This window comes from Eumetopias jubatus, unplaced genomic scaffold (assembly GCF_037043125.1).
Source record: "Eumetopias jubatus isolate StellerSeaLion01/CBP00866 unplaced genomic scaffold, mEumJub1_p1.0 scaffold_15, whole genome shotgun sequence".
Lineage (NCBI taxonomy): Eukaryota > Metazoa > Chordata > Mammalia > Carnivora > Otariidae > Eumetopias > Eumetopias jubatus.
The window spans coordinates 87,448,992-87,467,283 of NW_028274821.1; the positions used below are offsets into that span (position 1 = coordinate 87,448,992).

Genomic DNA, 18,292 nt, shown 5'->3' on the forward strand with positions numbered 1-18,292 from the left:
GAGGCCGCCGCTGCGTGTAAACAGGGGACTTAGGTCCCTAAGCCACACACAACAGCATGTGCCTGCCAGGCCAAGGCTGTGCCCTTCACGTCCACCCACTGGCTGAATCATCACCATCCAACCCTCTGAGTGGGACCCTGCTGTCCCCGTGCTACGGGTAAAGGAGCAGAGGTTCAGGGAGCCCCCAGGAGGGGTCTGTTCTCCAGGAGCATGGGGCCGGTGTGCTCACCGGAACGAACGGTCAGACAGATGGGGCCGTGGCGGCCGCGGAGGCTTCTCAGGGGGCCGGTGTTCCCGCTCGCTGCCCTCGGGGCCCTCCACAGTCAGGCTGAGGCCGCCGGAGGTGCTGCTGCTGGTGGACGTGTTGCGGCGGTGCGTCAAGTCTGAGAGGCTGGAGGAGCGGGAGTGTTCCGTGCTGTAGCCTGCTGGGCATTTGGGAGGCTCGTTACGGGGGATAGGGGGGGCGGCCAGGAGTGCGAAAGGCCATGGGCAGGGGGCCAGGCGGGCACTCACCAGAGATCTTGGACTGCTGGCTAGCATAGCTGGAGTTGCGGGAGTGGCCGGAGTGGAACACCTCCTCGGGGCTGGACAGGTTCTGTTCGGGCTCCTCCGGCACCCCTGGGGAGCGGGGAGATGGCAGGCTTAACAGTGGGACTGGTCCGGAGTCGGCAAGGGTGGGAGGTGGGGGGCGGGGGAGGGTACGCTCGGTGTTTCCCATTTAACAGACAAAAACCTGAGGCCCTGCTCCCACCGCAGTCCACCCCCGCGGCCCAGGTTTGTTCATTCCACAAATATCTGGGGACGTCCTCTGCACGGGGCACTCCGCTGGGTGCCGTAAATAGGAGATGGGGTGTCCCAGGCCAGCGGGAAGGGAGAATGTTGAACAAAAAATGACCCACAGTTAACCACAACTGAGGTGAGCGGTAGAGAGCAGGGAGCAGTGTGGATGGGGGTTTGACCCAGTCTGGGATCAGGAAAGACTTCTCTGAGGAGGTGGCCTTACTGGCAGGCCTTCAGGAGGCTTGGGAGGGAACAAGCCACAGAAGGCCTCAGGAAAAGGGCCTTCCAAACAGAGGAAGAGCAGAACCAAAGGCCTGAGGCTTGAACAAGTTTAGGTCCGTGTGGCTGGAGTGGAACGAATAAGGGGAATGGGGAATGGCAACAGTCCTGTCCCAAGTCACCCATGAGGCCAACTTCGAAACAAACTTCCCGGCCCTCGCCAGCAGGAGGCGCAAGGGACTCAGGGGGATCCACTCCGGGCCCCATGAGTGCCTGCCCACCAGTTCTTGTGATAGGAAGGAAGAACTCATCTCAACCATTCCCCTCCTCAGAGAAGAACACACCATCTATGCCGGGGTGGCCTGGTGTCGCTCACTCCCCGCCCCCAAGAAGCTGGAGAGAGCAATGGTGTTGGGAAGCTCTGGTTTTTACGAGCAGTCACCAGGCTGAGGCACCCCCAGCTTTCAGCTCCAGGCCTTACCTAGCTGAGCTACAGGAAAAATGGGAGTGGAAGAAAGCTGGCCCCTGAGTTCAGGGCCCTCACTGCTCCCAGCCGTCCTGGGGGCAGAATCACTCCGCAAACATCCGCTGAGCCGCCCGAGGCCCCGCACCTTCTCTAACTGCTCTCGTGGTGCAAATTAGGGTGACTCGTCAGCTCGGGGCAGTCTGCCTCCCGGCACTGAGCTCACCCCCAGGGACAGAGTATGGGGGCCCCACCTCTAGACCCAGCGTGGCAGGGGAGGCTGGAGCCTTCCCCTGTAGCACCTCCTATCTTAATCTCCATGAGGTCTCCTCTGGGGGTTCAGATGTTTGCATTTTTTTTAAGATTTTATTTATTTGACAGAGAGAGACACAGCAAGAGAGGGAGCTCGAGCAGGGGGAGTTGAGGAGGGAGAAGCAGGCTCGATCCCAGGACTCTGGGATCATGACCTGAGCTGAAGGCAGACGCTTAACGACTGAGCCACCCAGGTGCCCTCAGATGTTTGCATTTTTTATAACGTTCATAATAATGACAATTTAGTAGAAACCCAGCGCTGGGAAATACATAGAGTTCGTACTGTGTGCCAGGCAAGGCACACACGTGTGCTCAGCTCATCTCCACGGCAACCCGGACTGTAGTTTATGGTTTCTGCCCCCTTGGTCAGGGGAGGATGCCGAGACTGGGCACGCACAACGGCCAGTCCCAGCAGCGCAGCCGGTGGAAGAGTGAGAGCTCACAGCACATCCCTCTGCCAGGAACACTGCCCCCCACAGCTCAGATTCAGCTCAAGTGCCACCACTTCATGCCTGGCACCGCTCCTGTCACACCTGTAGGTGATGTGGACTTAATTACCCCGATTGGCTCCTGTCTCTCCTGTAAGACATGGCTTCAAGGTCAGGGCACTGCTGTGATCCTGGGGCCCAGCACGTGGGAAGGGCTCAGACGTGGGCCTAGTGGAGGCATGGACGGGCGTAAACACCACCCCACCACCTGTCCTCTCAGCAAGCATCCCCCTGGGGACCTGGGGATACGGAGATGAGCCTTGGGCCACGGGGAGGAGCAGGGAGGGCAGAAGGGGAATGGTACCTGAGCTGAGGATGGTGGGCCTCGCCTTGGGGGGCCGGGAGCCACTGCCACTGCCGCTGCCGCTGGTCCCACCGCCCTTGCGCGTCAGCTGCAGGGAGGAGTCCTGACCCGGAATGGAGATGGACTTGGCGGTGGACGGTGGCCTTGGGAGGACAGATGGCTGTGACTGGGGTGCCCCACATTCAGGGTCAAAGACAGGGGAGCCCAAGAGCCCGGAGGAGGGAAAAGTCTCTGTGTAGCACCCTCCCAGCCTGCGCCCACACTCACGTCTTAAAGCAGGGGTCTCCAGAGAGCAGGAGCATTCCGATGGTGACCTACACAGAGGGAGAAATCAGCCAAACCACACCCACCTGCAGCCCAGGTGCCTCCCAGTGGCCCCTCTGCTCTGGCTTCCGAGGGGCTGGACTCTGATCCCATCTCTGCCCCTTGCTGAACCTGGGGAAGCCATCGAAATGCACTGAGCCCCTGTCTCCTTGGGTGGAGGATAGGACCAATCCTGACACCTGCCTCCTGGGACAGTGGGGAGGACTAGGGGAGATGAGGCTTTGCATGGCTCAGCGCCCAGCACACAGCGCAAGCAGAAGTTACCTACTGTTATTCTAGAACTGCAACTAGGAGAGGGGCCATAGTCCCTCTCCAGCCTCAGGGCCTGCTCACAGCCTCAGAGCGAGGGCACACGAGCTCCACGTGGCAGGCAGGCAGGCAGGAGGGAGGCTCACAAAGCCCACCTGGTGGGGAGGGGGTTCACCAGGTATAACACAGGGGGCGGGGGTGGGAGATGGACTGCACAGAGTCCAACATGGAGGGTGGGGGTGTGGTGAAAGTTAGTTGAGTAAAGTAAAGCAAGAAGCCATCAGAAATTCAACATCCACTTGGGCAGAGATTTTGGCAATGGCCCAAACAAGGCAGGGTTGGGTGCCCAAGTCTGGGCTGAGATGGAGCGACAGGAAATGGATGCTCATATCCCAGTACCACCACTGACAAAAATGGAGATCACCGGGCTGAGACTTTTTTTTTTTTTAAGATTTATTTATTTATTTTTTTAAAGATTTTATTTATTTATTTGAGAGAGAGAGAGTGAGAGACAGAGAGCATGAGAGGGAAGAGGGTCAGAGGGAGAAGCAGACTCCCCGCCGAGCAGGGAGCCCGATGCGGGACTCGATCCCGGGACTCCAGGATCATGACCTGAGCCGAAGGCAGTCGCTCAACCAACTGAGCCACCCAGGCGCCCAAGATTTATTTATTTTAGAGAGAAAGAGCAAGAGAGAATATACATGAGCAGGGAAGGGGCAGAGGAAGAGGGAGAGAGAAACTCAAGCTGACTCCAAGCCCACAGTGGAGCCTGACATGGGGCTCAATCCCACGACCTTGAGATCATGACCTGACCTGAAACCAAGAGTCTGACGCTTAACTGACTGAGCCACCCAGGAACCCCCCAGACCCCATTTTTGGTAGTAAACTCTACGTCCAACCTTGGAGCTTGAATTAATGACCATGAGATCAAGAGACGCATGTTCTACTGACTGAGCAGCCAGGCGCCTCCTGAGGTGTTTTTTTTTTTTTTTTTTTTTTTAATGATTTCATTTGGCTGTGATAGCAGCCTTACAAGTAGGTGATGGCCCCAGGCTGTAGATGAGGGAAGCAGCACTCAGACACAGACTCAAGGGAAGTGATGGCCCACAGCCCCGCAGATAGGACGTGGGGAAGCTCACCTTGCAGCTGAGGCCACCTGCATCCCCCTCACGCTGTGATTTGCCTAGGGGTACATAGGGCCACTGGGGCGAGACCGAAAGGCCCTAGCCCCCACCAAAATTAGCCTGGACCCTTTTGGGTGTCTCTGGTTCCCTCTGCGAAGGGTCCAAGAGGCTTCAGAGCCCCCATCCGTCACCTGCTGCCTGGCTCTGCTTCAGGCACAAGACACTCCCGCTGGGTCAGCTTGTAGAGGTGTGGTTAGGACAAGACTGTTTTCTCAGCCAGGTGGAAGGATGGGGGACAGGGAAGAGAGGTGTGCTGGCAGCGGCAGATGCCGTCCTGAGAGGGCCAAGAGCCAGCTGCCTGGAGGGAGGGAGCTGCCCCGGCTGCTGGAAGGCTGCACGCAGCTGGGCTCTAGGAGCAGCCACCCTCAGTTTGCCCGGGTCAAGGGACGACAGGTTCTTCCACTCACTCACTCACTGATCCTCCACTGCAAGCCCAGGCAGCCTCATGTCACATGAGGCAATGGCTGGGAGCTGGACCGTGGAGTTGAACAGCTGGGGGTCAAGTGTCAGCTCTGCCTGTGACCTCAGGCAAATGATCTAACCTCTGTGCCTCAACCCCCTCCTATGCAAAACTAGGACCAAGAACAGACGCCCCACGGGGCTGTTGTCAGGCATCATGAGACGAGAGGTGGTGAGCACTCAGGGATGCTCATTTCATCAAACCCTTATAGAGACTGCTGGGATCCACCCCTGATCCCAGATTAAAGATGGGGAAACTGAGGCCAGTGGCAGAGCCAGGCTTCTGAGGGCGGTTTCCTGACCCCGGGACCACATCTTCCCAGTGTCTGGGATGGGAACCTGTATTTTTTTTTTAAAGATTTATTTATTTGAGAAAGTGAGAATGAGAGAGAGAGAGAGGGAGGGGGGAGGGGGAGAGGGAGAGAGAGACAGACAGACAGAGAGTACATGAGAGGCGGGAGGGTCAGAGGGAGAAGCAGGCTCCTCGCTGAGCAGGGAGCCCTATGCGGGACTCGATCCCGGGACTCTGGGATCATGACCTGAGCCGAAGGCAGTCGCCTAACCAACTGAGCCACCCAGGCGCCCCGGGAACCTGTATTTTTAACAACCCTCCAGGGGACTCTGATGAGGAGCAGATTGGCCCCCGCCCCTTGGTGGGAAGGGGCAGAGAGGTGGCAGGGCCCTGGTACCTTGAGGATGGAGTTGTCCTGACGAGTGTTCTTCGTGTCATATCCCTCCAGCAGGCAGCAACGCACTGTGGAGCCTGAGCCTGCGAATTCAGCCAGGTTCAAGTCGGCGAAGCCCAGCTGAGAGGGACAGAAGAGAGTGTGGAAGGCTGCAAGGGGGTGTGGGCATCCAGCGGGTGGCATAAGGGTTAACTTGCGGGGGGCAGGGGCAGGGGCAGGCAGATCCCCTGGGCCCGCCCCACAGCCCAGACTGAGTGTTGCATAATGGCACCCAAGGACAGAGGCTGGTCTGGAGCTCACATCCCTGAGCCGCACAAAGCGCCCTTTGTGCCATGTCCCAGTGTGCACTGGGGCAGCGCCTGAGATGAAAGGACATTGTTGTCTGTGACACAGAGGCATTGTTCCCTGGGACACAAGGCTGTGCTGTGGGAGCCGCCAGGCCAGCAGGCAGGGGGGAGGGAAGGCCCGTGGGAACTTGGTATGGGGGTGGGGGGCGGGCAGGAGTCCCTCATGGAGGTTAGAATGAGGGGCTGGCAGGAACACCTGGCTGCCCCCGGGAAACAGAGGGAGGCGCCAGGGATGCGGGGGGAAGTGGGAGCACATTCGAGAACAGGGTGTAGGATCTGGGAAAGCCTTCGAAAGAAGCCAGGTCTCCATACCTCCTCGGTGGGGGACTGAGTTAAGGTGGGGGGTGCTGGGATTAGGGTCTTGGGGAACAACCAAATCGACAGGGGGCATTTGAGCACCTATTACGTGCAAATCTCTACTGCAGCTTAGGGGCACACAAGCCAGAATCAGAGACTTGGCAGGTTCGAATACCAGCCCTGCCATCGAGTCAGAGGGACCCCCATTTGGCAGGGAAGAGAACTAAGGTTCCAGGGGGTAAGTGACTTGCCCAGAGCCCCACGCAGCCCAGCCAGCAGAGCCAGGCCCAAGACCAGGCCCAACCAGCGTCCAGTCTAGCTGCCCCAGCTTCCTTCCCTGAAGAATGGGAGCAGGGCCTGTCAAGGGCATTTGATCACAGGACAGAAGGGAAGGGCCTGCAGGGCTGACACACGCTGGGCACCTAGCAAGTGCCCACCGGGTGGAGGTGGGGGCTGCAGGTACCCACGCCCATGTGACTTCATGGGAGGAGAAATTTCCACTCTGGCGGCACCTTCCACAGCCCAGTTCTAGCCACCCTGCCCTCTGTTTCTGGAGAGGGCCACCAGCGCCCAGGCTGGGGCAGAGCGACGGCCCAGAACACCGAGCTTCCTGAGCTCCAGTCAGTGGGAAGGGACACGCCTTCCACGCAGGGCGAGGTAAGGCAAAGGCATTTCCCCTCTGGACGGACTAAGTCCACCGCCTGCCGCCAGGCCACCTCCCTGGGACCACAGAGGGTGGGCTGTGAGTCCCCACCAAGAAGGGGGTCTAGGGCAGAGCGGGCTTATTCAGAGCCAGTGCCAACCCCTGCAGAGCCGCCTTCTCCTGCTGGTGCCCACGAGTGCTGAGCAGATGGCAACAACACAGATGGGCCGCAGCACAGGACCGGCTAGGCGCCCACCACCCAGCAGCACAGGGGGGCACTGCTGCGGTTAGAAAGCAAAAGGAAATCTGTGAAAACGTGCCCACGATGTATGGCAAGTGAAAACCACGCTGCAGAATCTGTTTAGAACAAGTCCCTTTTGTGTATGTAAAACTCCTACTGTCTGCGCGCACACAAGTCCACACACAGGTGCTCATTTTCTGTTCCTCTACACCGCATGCGCATGGGTTTGACTCACAGCTGTGTGTGTAAATGACCTAATTTTCTTTTTCTTAAAAGTTCCGGGAAGACCTTAACAAATCCAAGGATGGGGTCTGGGTCTGGGGAGGAAGCCTGCAGAGGAGGGGGGTGGAAACTGCACTTCTCATTCTGAACTTTTTTTTTTTCTAATATTGTATTTATTTATTTGACAGAGAGAGGGAGACACAGCGAGAGGAGGAACACAAGCGGCGGGGGGGGGGGGGGAGGGGGGTGGAGAGAGGGAGAAGCAGACTCCCCGCAGAGCAGGGAGCCCGATGTGGAGCCCGATGTGGAGCCCGATGTGGGGCTCGATCCCAGGACCCTGGGATCATGACCCGAGCCAAAGGCAGACACTTAACGACTGAGCCCCCCAAGTGCCCCTCACTCTGAACTTCTGTACCATTTGTGTTACAACAAGCATATGGTAGCTTTGTATTAAGCGCAAAGCCTATCAGTAAAGACATTTCTAAGAAAGAATACATCTCCTGCAGAGCCGAGTGTCTCCTATTTGGTGCAGAGAGGGGGCTGAAGCTCTTCTCTCAAGGCTACTGTACCCCACTATCCCTTCACAGCCCCACTCACCTTGGAATAAGCCTTCCCGCCTTTCAGCTCCTGCAGAGAGACAGACAGAAGCAGCAGTGTGACTAGGGAATCCCAGGGACCTCATGCATCTCCCCAGCACTTCCCCCACTCCGAATCTGACTGCTGGGGGTAAGTCAAGCCAAGGAGCAGAGCGACTCACTCCTTGCCCTCTGGAGGGGACAGGTCAGGGGATGGGGCTAAAGCCGCTGGATCAGTGGCCTCACACCCCCGCGGTGGCCTTGAGCCCGCAGCCCCCAGCCCCAGCCCCAAAGCCCAGCCTCACCTTGCGCACCGACACGCGGAAGATGCAGGGGTCCAGCAGGCCGGTGGCCGGGTTGGCGCTCATTTTACACACGAAGGTGAACCTCTTCCGCCACCGCACACAGTTCTCCTGCACCTCCTCCCTGCAGGGCAGACAGACAGGTGAACACAGGTATCGGGGACAGGACCGGCCTTTAGGGAGGGGACAGGAGGAGGAGCAGAACTCTTGTTTTTACTTTGTATCACAAAGTGACTGTATCTTCATAAAAAGGACATGCTTGTGTAAGTGTTATAAAACCAAAAAAAAAAAAAAAAGTAATAAAAAATGAAAAAACACAAGGTAGGGGTGAGGCCAAGCAGAGGGGAGGACACTCCTTGCCCCTGCTTCCAGCGCTGCCCCTGTCCCTTGTTCTGTGGCTTTGGGGGGCTCCTTCCTCTGCCATTACCTCCCTGACCCCTGGCCAGTCATTCTCACCCTCACAACAGTCTTCTCAAACTGGCCCCAGAGCCCATTTTACAGATGGAAAGCGAGGTAAACTGCCTGGTGTCACCCCCTTAGGAAACAGCTGGCCTTCCACTCAGGGCTGCCGGGCTGCAGAGACCCCTTCCTTACCACTAACAACAACAACAGCGTTAATAGTAACAGTAACAGCATCTAAGGCTCGTACCACGCCTCCCCTGTGCCAGACAGCACTTCCAGCACTTTAGTGGTGCTGCTCCAAGGCCCAGAGGCCCACGATCACGCCGCTCCTTCCAGCAACTGCCTAGGACAGCTACTACCATTAGGGCAGCCCCACATTCACAGACTCCGGGGGCTGAGGTTAAGACCCTGGCCAGAGGCCCAGCGCACGCACAGCAGAACAGGGACTTGAACCCGAGCAGCGGGTTCCCGGTGCCACACACTTCACTCTCAGCATACCAGCCTGACACCAACCTGGGGTCCTCAGCTTCCTAAGTGGGCAGCTGGTCTTCAGCCCAAGTTCTTTCTGCACCGGCGGGGAAGGGATTACCGCACTGAAAAACTCAGCACCCCCTTAACAGGGAAATGCTTTGGGCCCTGGGAGTGAGTGGAGCCTCAGGGAGCACTCACCCAGCCTCTCCCAGCTGCTCAGCAGGATCTGGGATGGCAGTGACAAATTCCACGGCCCTGCGCAGCTCCCTGTCCCCCCACAGCCCGCCTGGCAGAGCCCGTGCTCAGGAAGGGATGGCCATGGAAGGGAAGGGGTGGCGTGAGAGATGATATCTGCTGCCCCATCACCCCTCTAACAGGAATGGCCATGTTGGACAGCTGAGGAAGTGACCGCTCCACACCCTGGGGACCCCAGGATCACAGGTTAACGGCCAGACTGGGGCCTGAGGGGAGAGGGTCAGCACAAATGGAGCATCATCTGACATGGGCGTGTCTGCTTCTCACACAGCCTCAGACAGCACGCTCCACAGCTGAGGGCACTGAGGCTCCAAGAGACCCCCAGACCACCACAACCCCAGTGACCGACAATGCAGGATTCGATCCCAGGACTATCCGACTACAGTCAAAGTGTTCAGCCTTCACCTTGGTTCATGGGCCACAGAGCCTGGAAAAGCCTGGCAGGCAGAACCCACCAGGGTTTCCGGGCCAGTGGTGCCCTGCCATGTCCCTGAGACATGCACCCACGTCTCCGAGTGCCAAGTACGAGTCAGGCACGGGGCTCTGCAGGGGACTTTATTCACAGATCAACACTGACAGTTACCCCTGGGATGACTCAGTGTCACCAGGAGAGGGTGGAGGGAAAGGGTGAGTCAGAGTAGGTGACTGGCCGCAGGGAGGTGACATTTAAGCTCAAATGGGAATGAAGAGAGGGGCGTAGCCAGTGGGGGGAGACAGTTCCAGGCAGAGCAAACAGCATGAGTGAGGAACAAATACACTTTTGGTTTCCTTGGCCTGGCCTCGCCTCGCCTGCGCCGAGCATCTATGAGAAGCCCCCTCCCGGCTCCACACGAGGCTTCTCCCACATCCCGCCAGGGCCCTGACCAGGGGCAACAGGACGCAAGTCAGGCAGACCTGGGCTCACAGCCCTCACGTCACCGAATGACTCAACCAGGGCTTGACCTCTCCACCCTCATGGGTAAAACAGGAACACCACCCACTCATTCGTGGGTACCTGGGAGCATCCGCAAGCCCCGCGAAGGGCCTGGCCTGGGGAGGTCTGCAAGATGTGTCTCGTCCCAGGGCGCCTGGGTGGCTCAGTCGTTACGCATCTGCCTTCGGCTCAGGTCATGATCCCAGGGTCCTGGGATCGAGCCCCGCAACGGGCTCCCTGCTCCGGGGGAAGCCTGCTTCTCCCTCTCCCACTCCCCCTGCTGTGTTCCCTCTCTCGCTGTCTCTCTCTCTCTCTGTCAAATAAATAAAATCTTAAAAAAAAAAAAAAAAAAAAAAGACGTGTCTCATCTGATGAAGACACGGGGGACTCCAGCAACTCCCTGCAGCCCCAAGACAGGACAAGCAGAAAATGTGAGGGCTAGAGATGAGGGGGAGGAAGAAGAGTGCCCAACCACAGGCAGACAGGGACAGGGACCCTGTCAGGATCAGGTGTCACAAGAGGAGCTGCAGCCCGGGGCTGGGAGCATCACCGGACCCAACCTTGCTGGGTCCATCCATTCATTCAAACACGTGCCAGCCCTGTTCTATGCCCTGGGACCCCAGCAGTGACCAACTTACACTGTGGTGGGAGGAGAAAAATGAGGTCAGGCAAACAAGAAAAAGCAGTGGAAGGGGAGAACGAGAATTCTCTTTCCTGGCAGATACTCTGATCTTGTATGTAGAAAATCACAAAGAAGCCACTAAAAACTATCAGACTACAAGAGTTTGGCAAGGTTTCAGGATACACGAGCAATATACAAAAATCAATTATTTCTGTATCCTAGTGAACATCCACAATCAAATGAAGGAAATAATTCCATTCACAACAGCATCAAAAAGAATAAAATAAGCAGGATTACATCTAACAAATGAAGTACAAAATATATATTCTGAAAACTAGGAAACATTACCGAAAGAAATTCAAGATCTAAGTAAATGGAAAGACATCCCATCCCACAGTCATGTTTCCAAAGATCTAATGCTGGTAGGACAATACTCCCAAATTGATCTAAAAATTCAACACAATCTCGGCTGGCTTCTTTGTAGAAATTTGATACATTGATTCTAAACCTTGGAAATTTAAGGGTCCAGAATAGTCAAAGCATCTAGTAAAAGTAGAAGAGAACATAAAGGATTCACATTTCTTTGACTACAAAACTTCTACAAAGCTACCAAAATCAAGGAAGGATGGTTTCGGCATAAGGACAGACACATAGATCACCGGAATGGAATTAGGAGTTCAGAAATAAACCTTCACATTTATGGTCGACTGATTTTCAAAAGGATGGGGGGAAGGGAGGGGAGAAGGTCTTTTTAACAAAAGTTGCTAGGACAATGAGATATTCACATGCAAAAGAAGGAAGGAGGACCCACTTCTCATACAGTATACTGTACCTCAACAGGGATCGAAGACCTAAGTATAAGAGCTAAAATTACAAAATTCTTAGAAAAAAATACAGGATAACTCTTTGTGCTCTGGGATTAGACAACAGTTCCTCAGGTATGATGCCAAAAGAATAGGTGACAAAGGAAAAAATAGAAATACTGAACTTTATAAAAATTAACCTTTTTGTGACTCACAGAACACCATCGAGAGAGGGAGAAGACAGCCCACAGAATGAAGGAAAATATTTGCAGACCCTACATATAACAAGGGACTTGTTGCTAACAATATATAAAGGGCACTCAGAACTGACCAGTAAAAGACAACCCAATTTAAAAGTGGGCAAATGATCTGAACACACATCTCTCCAAAGATACACAAGTGGCCAGTAAGCACAGGAGAAGATGCTCAGCGTCATTAGCCATCAGGGAAACACAAATCAAAACTATAATGAGTGACCATTTTGCACGCACTAGGAAGGCTATAATCAAGACTGATCATAACAGAAGCTGGCGAGGGGAAACTGGAGCCCTCACACTGCCGGTCAGAGCATAAGGGGGTGTGGCCACTCTGGGAAATCGTCTGGGCACTGCCTAGAAAGGTTTAACCCAGAGTTACCTTAGGACTCAGCAATGCTACTCCTAGGTGTATATCCAGGAGAAATGAAACATATGTCCACAGTCTTTGTAATAGCCAAAAAGGGAAAGCAACTTGAATGTCCACCAACCGGTGAACGCCTCCACACACGAAGGGGTATGTACGATTCAGCAGTCAAAAGAAACGAAGCCCTGATACCCGCTAAAATGTGGCTCAACCTTGGAAAATGCTAAGTGAGAGAAGCCAGTCACAAAGAACTACATATGGTGTGATCCCACTGACACGAAACGTCCAGAATGGGCAAATCCCTAAGAGACAGAAAGACTAACGACTGCTAGGGGCTGGGGGAGTCGGGAGGAAATGCGGAGTGACTGCTAATGGGTATGGGGTCTCTTCGGGGTGATGAAAATGTTCTAAAAGGGATGGCGCTGATGGCTGCACAACTCTGTGCATAGACTAAAAACCACTGAAGTGCACGCTTCGAATAGGTGCAAGACCAAACGACACGACAGGTCGGGTAAAGAGAGAAACAGAGAGAAAACAGAGGGGAAAGCGGGTCAGGACTGCTGAGAAGAGCTAAGAAGCTGAGGGCTGCTACTTCAGGCAGATGGCGAGGGAACGCCGAAGGCAGTGACATCTGAGCAGGGCCGGCATGCAGAGCAAAGACATGGAGACTGGGGAGAGCTGTCCGGATGCATGAACAGCAAAGGCAAAGGGCCTGAGGTAGAAACATGCTTGGCAAATGGAAAAGTGGCCTGGAGCAAGTGGCTGAATAGGACTGGGGAGGAAAGCAGAGGGGACGTGGCTGGGGAGGGTGAAGGGGGTTAGGTGTCACGCGCGACCTCACGGGCCATGGTGAGGTCTTTGAATTGTACTCTGATGGTGGTTCTGTCTTGCCACATTGGCTTTAGGCAGAGGCAGAGAGCAACCCCAGAGTAGGTGGGTGGCAGGCCAAAAATCGCAGAAACATTTCCCGAGTAGCCAGAGGCCCAAGCCTAAACGAGGGGCCTGGGGGGTAGCCATGGCTCCCAAACGGACCCTCGGATCTCCACCCACGCCCTGCACCCAGCTCAGCCCAGGACTTGGAAGCAGCTGCTGGAGACCTGAGGAGGAAGCTCACAGTGCTGGACGTGTCGAAACACCCAGAGGAATTAGGATTAGTGTCTGGGATTGAAGGCTCTCTCCCTTCCCCTTTGTGAGTCTGCCCTGGGAACTCGGGCCAGGAAGCCTGAGGTCCTCTCCGGGTTCCTGTGGGCCTACCAGGTGGGGCCACCCGTTGCCCTCCCAGGCTCCGGTAACAGGCACCTTCCTCTCCCTCCACAGGAAGACGGGCCGCGGCAGGGCTCACAGGATCAACGCTGGGCCTCCCCGTTGTTTCCACAGGGCTCTAAACACACACGATTAAATGCCACCACTCCCACGGGACGAGGCTCACAGCCCCACCCCGGTCCAGCCCAGGAGGTCACAGCAAGGGTAAAACAAATGCCCCAGCAGCGGCCCTTTCCCGAAGGCCTATTGTGTGCCACCTGGCACTCCTCAACACTGAAAGGTGGGTGTCACCATGCCCGCTTCGCAGGTGGCGAAAGTGAGGCTCAGAGAGGCCAACTCACCCCCAGCGGCAGAGCTGTGACGAGCAGGGGCCAGGGTGGAGCCCAGGTCACAGAACTAGAGATGACACAGCCAGGACGCGGCCCTGGAGAGAGGGAGTTCCAGGCTCAGGACAGGGGCAATGGAGGGAGAGGACCTCAGGCTCTGGGGCAGGGGAGGGGTGTTCGTAAAAAGGGCAGGAATAAGGATGCCAAGCAGGAGGCTGTGCGCCCGAGTGGGAGCTGGCCAGGCCAGGTTTGTGGAAATCTCAGGAGCTTGATTCCCTCGTGAACCTTTTATTAAGCACTTAGTAGCTGCCAGGTACTGCTGAAGGCCCTGGAGGTATAAACAGCGAGCAAAACTGAAATTCCTGCCTTCAAGGGGCTTAGTCTGGCAGCGGGCAGGAGACCGACAAAATGAGGCAAACACACACCACATGGCAGTAAGTGCTATGGAGGAAAACGGAACCAGGCAAGGCGGCAGGCAGGGCCCAGGTGGGGAGAGCGTGAGGGGAGGTGACCAGGGAAGGGGACATCTGAGCAAAGAGCTGAAACAGGTGAGGCAGTGACCCACGCCCTGGGGGAGAAGCAGCCCGGGCGGGGGGGCCAGCCACCCCACAGAGGCCCGACAGGCCTACCGAAGCACAAGGAGGCCAGTGTGGCCGGAGCTGAGTAAGCGAGGGGGGTGGGTGCTGGGAGGGAGGCCGGAGAGGGGATCTCGGCGCCCAGCCTCCAAACCGTGGAGCAGTGCCAGCAATCGTGGGCGCCCATGGGTGCCCAGGTAGGTAGGGGAGCCAGAAGAGATGAGGGGAGGGGAATTGTGTCCTTTTCTTTTCCTTCTGAACTGGAACTACCAATATGGCTTCTTTCAAAAGCACGACTCGGGGAGAAATGAACTGTGGGAGGGCTCAACGTTGCCGTGAGGTCCGAGGCCACAAAGCCACTGTGGGGAACGACCCCCAGGAATAGCAGCGGCCCCATGCCCACCTGAAGGGTGACTAGGACCCTGAAAGCCGAGTGCCACCTCACACCACTGTGACCTCGATGGACCGTGGGCCCAGGGGACAGGGACCCGGCCTGCCTGGGCACCCTCAGCCTTCACGTCCATCTGCAACGACAGGAGGCACAGTGAGCGCCTGTCTTAGAAAGAGGGGGAGCGTGAAAGAATTAAAACCAATGAGCATCTATGAAAAAAAATCATAAATAAGACGTTTGTTAAGAAAACACAGGACTGGGCGTCCCCATGGCTCGCCCTGCCGATATGGCTCAGGACAGGATGGAAAGCAGAACCGTAAAGGTGATGTAGCCAAGCCCAGAGAGGAGGCATCCAGAACCCTGGAGCCCAGGCTCCCAGGCGAGGGGCTTGTTCACTGGCACGCTGGCATGAGAGGACAATGGTCAAAGGAAGGAGGGAGCTCACAGGAGGTCTGGCTAGGGTGATGAGGGACACCAGGGCCATCATTTCTGTCCAAGAATCATTTCTATAATCGAAATTTAAACTGAAAAATGAGTAAAGGGTGTGAGGTTAGAAGGGCTAGTCAAAAGCAAAAGGGGGTGTGACCCCTCATCTCCCTGATTCAAGGCCTGGGCCCAGACTCCCCCTCCCGCAGGACCAGGCACCACCCCCAGGAAATGGTGATTAGGACCCCAGGGCACCCCAGCCTGGGGTTTCAGGCATGAGTCCCCAGCTCCATGCTGCCAGGGAGAGGTAATTACAGAGACTACGTTTTCAGGGGAGTTTTGTTTTTAGCTTTAAGACATACAATTAGATGTCCGAATCCCAGAGAGACAGGCGAGCCCTCCACCCACCACAGCCCACTGTGGCCCGCCCAGTGGCAGAATTCAGTTATTTCTGGGTTGTCCTAAAATAGGGCAGAGCACCACAGGAGGCTGATGTCCTCAGGCCGGCAGAACTCCCTCAGAGCACCCCTGGCCCCAAATCCCAACCAAGGCCTCTATTATGCATCCCTAGAGACTCACTGTGGGTGCTGGCTTGGCACGGGGCCCAGGTGGGTGTAGGGACATGGCAGGGGCAGACTTCCCGGAGGAGGCCCCGGTTGAGTGGGGGAGACAGACACTTCACAAGTGACTGATAACTGCCACCAGCCTCCGAGAGTGCAGACAGGGGCCTGACCTGGTCTGGGGCAGTGACACGAGAGCTGGGACCTCAAGGTGAGGCTGGCCAGGTGCAGATTAGATGGGATGTCCCAGGCAATGAGAATAGCCCAAGAAGACCCCAAGGGAAGGAAGTGGGGCCCAGAAAGAGGTGAGAGAAGGCCTGGGGGGTGGGGCGTGGATCAGGCTGGCAAGTGACCCCAGGAGGTCCATCTCAGGGAGCCCTCACTTCTTCATCACTGCCCATCACTTGAGGCTGTCAGGATAACTCCGTGGTGCTGTGTCTGGTTTCTCCCTCCTGCTGAGCTGGATGGGGAACACAAAGAATTCTGCCAACACAGTGTGTGTGGCCATGTCTCCCTGGTATCTGTTTCACTGTGTGTCAGAGACCAAGGAAGGCAGCTGGCCACCACTGGGGCCCCACAGATGAAGACAGCATCTCCTCTGTCACCACTGTGTCCCCAGAGCCCAGGACAGAGCTGAAGAGTGGGACTCTCACTCTAGACCACCTTCCCCGCCCCCAAGCTCATCTTTAATTAATCAACAGTAAAAGCGGGTCGTGTTCACTGGGCTCATGCTACAGGATCAATGTTTCACATATATGACCAACTGAATTCTACCACAATCCTATGAGATGTGTGCCATTATCATTCCCATTTTACAGACGAAGAAACTGAGATCTAGAGACGACAGGATGGGCCTCAAGTCACAGAACAGGGTTGGATGCCGACCTGACACCCAGGCCGCATCTTTCCCGTGTTAGTTCCCCTCAGAAGCAGGAAGGTAAGTGGGCACCTGGGAGAAGGGAAACGCTTCTTCCCATGCCCCAGCAATCAAAGAGCCTCGAAGGCTGTGAAGGATGGGCAGGTTGATGTGAGCCACCATCCTCAGCCTCTCACATTGAGGGGCTGATCAGAAATTCAGGATCCCCGGCAGCAGCCACCCCAGAGTCCAGGCTCCGTGGTTCCCCAAGGTCAGCCCACTGCCATATCCCCAGCGCCTGGCCCAGACCGGCATCACCACCCAGAAAGTGCAACAAGATCCCAGAGCCTTAGCACCCCCAGGGTCTCCATCACTCGGGTGACAAGGAGTCAGTGCAAGTGGGAGCCACCTCCTGGCCACAGGCTGCCACACCCACAGGATCCCTGCAGACAGGGACTAAACAGGCCATTTGGTGCCTCTCCCTGCAGTCAGAGTGGAGACGCAGCATGGCCTGCAGTCATCAGAGGACAAAAAGTTAGGAGAAGGGAACCCAGGGTATTAGTGGGGCAGCCCCTGGAACGGGCTCCAGCGCGACCCCACACCCACGTCTTCACTTCACCCTCCCAGCCAAATGGCCTTGTCTGCACGCCTGTCTCATTACCACCACTGCCCAGCACGGAGCCCTGGTCTGGCAGCAAGTGGCTCAGTCGTGGCCACAAGCAAGGCCCAGCAGAACACGGCTTCTCAGACTCGAGGGAACACTGAAAAACCCTTGGCTCATCACACAGATTCCCAGGCGCTGCCAGAACTAGACTACAGGGCAGGGTGTCTCTCTCAACCTTAGTGCTACTGACATTTGGAGATGGAAATTCTGGGGGTTTTGGGGGGCACCCTGAGCACGAAATCAAGAGTAGGACGCTTAACCGACTGAGCCACCCAGACGCCCCATGGGCCAAACTTCTTAAACAAGCTCACCTGGGATTCTGATGCAGGAGGTGGGCCCCCAGCTCAAAGAGGGGCATACCCAGGAGCACTGAGGGGCACCCCAGGGACCTCCCAGCCCCAGCTGTGCTCCTGGGTTTCTGAGAGGGCTGGTCCCTGGATTCTTCCCATCTGGCCCCTACAACGCAGGTAACCAGAGCGAGGCTGCATCCCCTAAGTCCCTCCCAGCTAGTCCGGCAGCACTGGGGGGCCAAAGGGGGCTGTCACAGAGCCCAGCCAGTGCCTCCTCAGCCACGCCCACTCCATGATCTCCAGTCCTTGGCTGGGTTCCTGGCAGAGCGAGCAGTCAGTCCCAGTGATGCAGCCAAGGTTCCAGGCTGATGAAACCCAGCCCAGGCCGGGAGAGGCAAGAGTCTAATAAGGAAACAATTTAAATCGACAACATCTGCCTGTGCTTCCCCGAAGAGAAGAGAGTACAGCCGCCTGGGGAGGGGCCCACCCCGGGGACCAGCCAAGGCGTCCATCCAGGGGCCGTGGGGCGGTAGAGCTTCCATCCCAGCGACGTGGCCAACGTGGCAGCCCAGCAGCATCTGGCTCCTGCCAGGAATTCAGGGCCGCGCGCAAGGGAAGCATCTTGCTGCAGCTCTGCCACAGCCAGCCACTCCTCCTGCAACAGGATGAGGCAGCAGTCGGTTCCTAGAAGCCGGCCACTCTGTGCTGACGTGGGAGTGCTGGGGGGGGGTGTCACCAGCCACCCCAAGACCCCTTCCC

At 56.5% G+C, this 18,292-nt stretch overlaps 1 protein-coding gene across 2 annotated transcripts in view; it reads right to left on the bottom strand.

The window, feature by feature from the left end:
* The window catches only part of EEIG1 (estrogen-induced osteoclastogenesis regulator 1), a 34,379-nt gene that overhangs the window by 4,636 nt on the left and 11,451 nt on the right, over window positions 1–18,292 (bottom strand). The window contains exons 2-8 of one of the 2 annotated variants that reach the window (XM_028107709.2): window positions 8,099–8,219; window positions 7,816–7,845; window positions 5,472–5,588; window positions 2,834–2,880; window positions 2,567–2,709; window positions 514–618; window positions 230–425 (exon numbers count right to left, since the gene is read on the bottom strand). In XM_028107709.2, the coding sequence (XP_027963510.1) occupies window positions 230–425; window positions 514–618; window positions 2,567–2,709; window positions 2,834–2,880; window positions 5,472–5,588; window positions 7,816–7,845; window positions 8,099–8,219 (759 nt within the window). The remainder of the gene's footprint in view (window positions 1–229; window positions 426–513; window positions 619–2,566; window positions 2,710–2,833; window positions 2,881–5,471; window positions 5,589–7,815; window positions 7,846–8,098; window positions 8,220–18,292) is intronic. The other variant, XM_028107710.2, reaches the window with a different exon arrangement.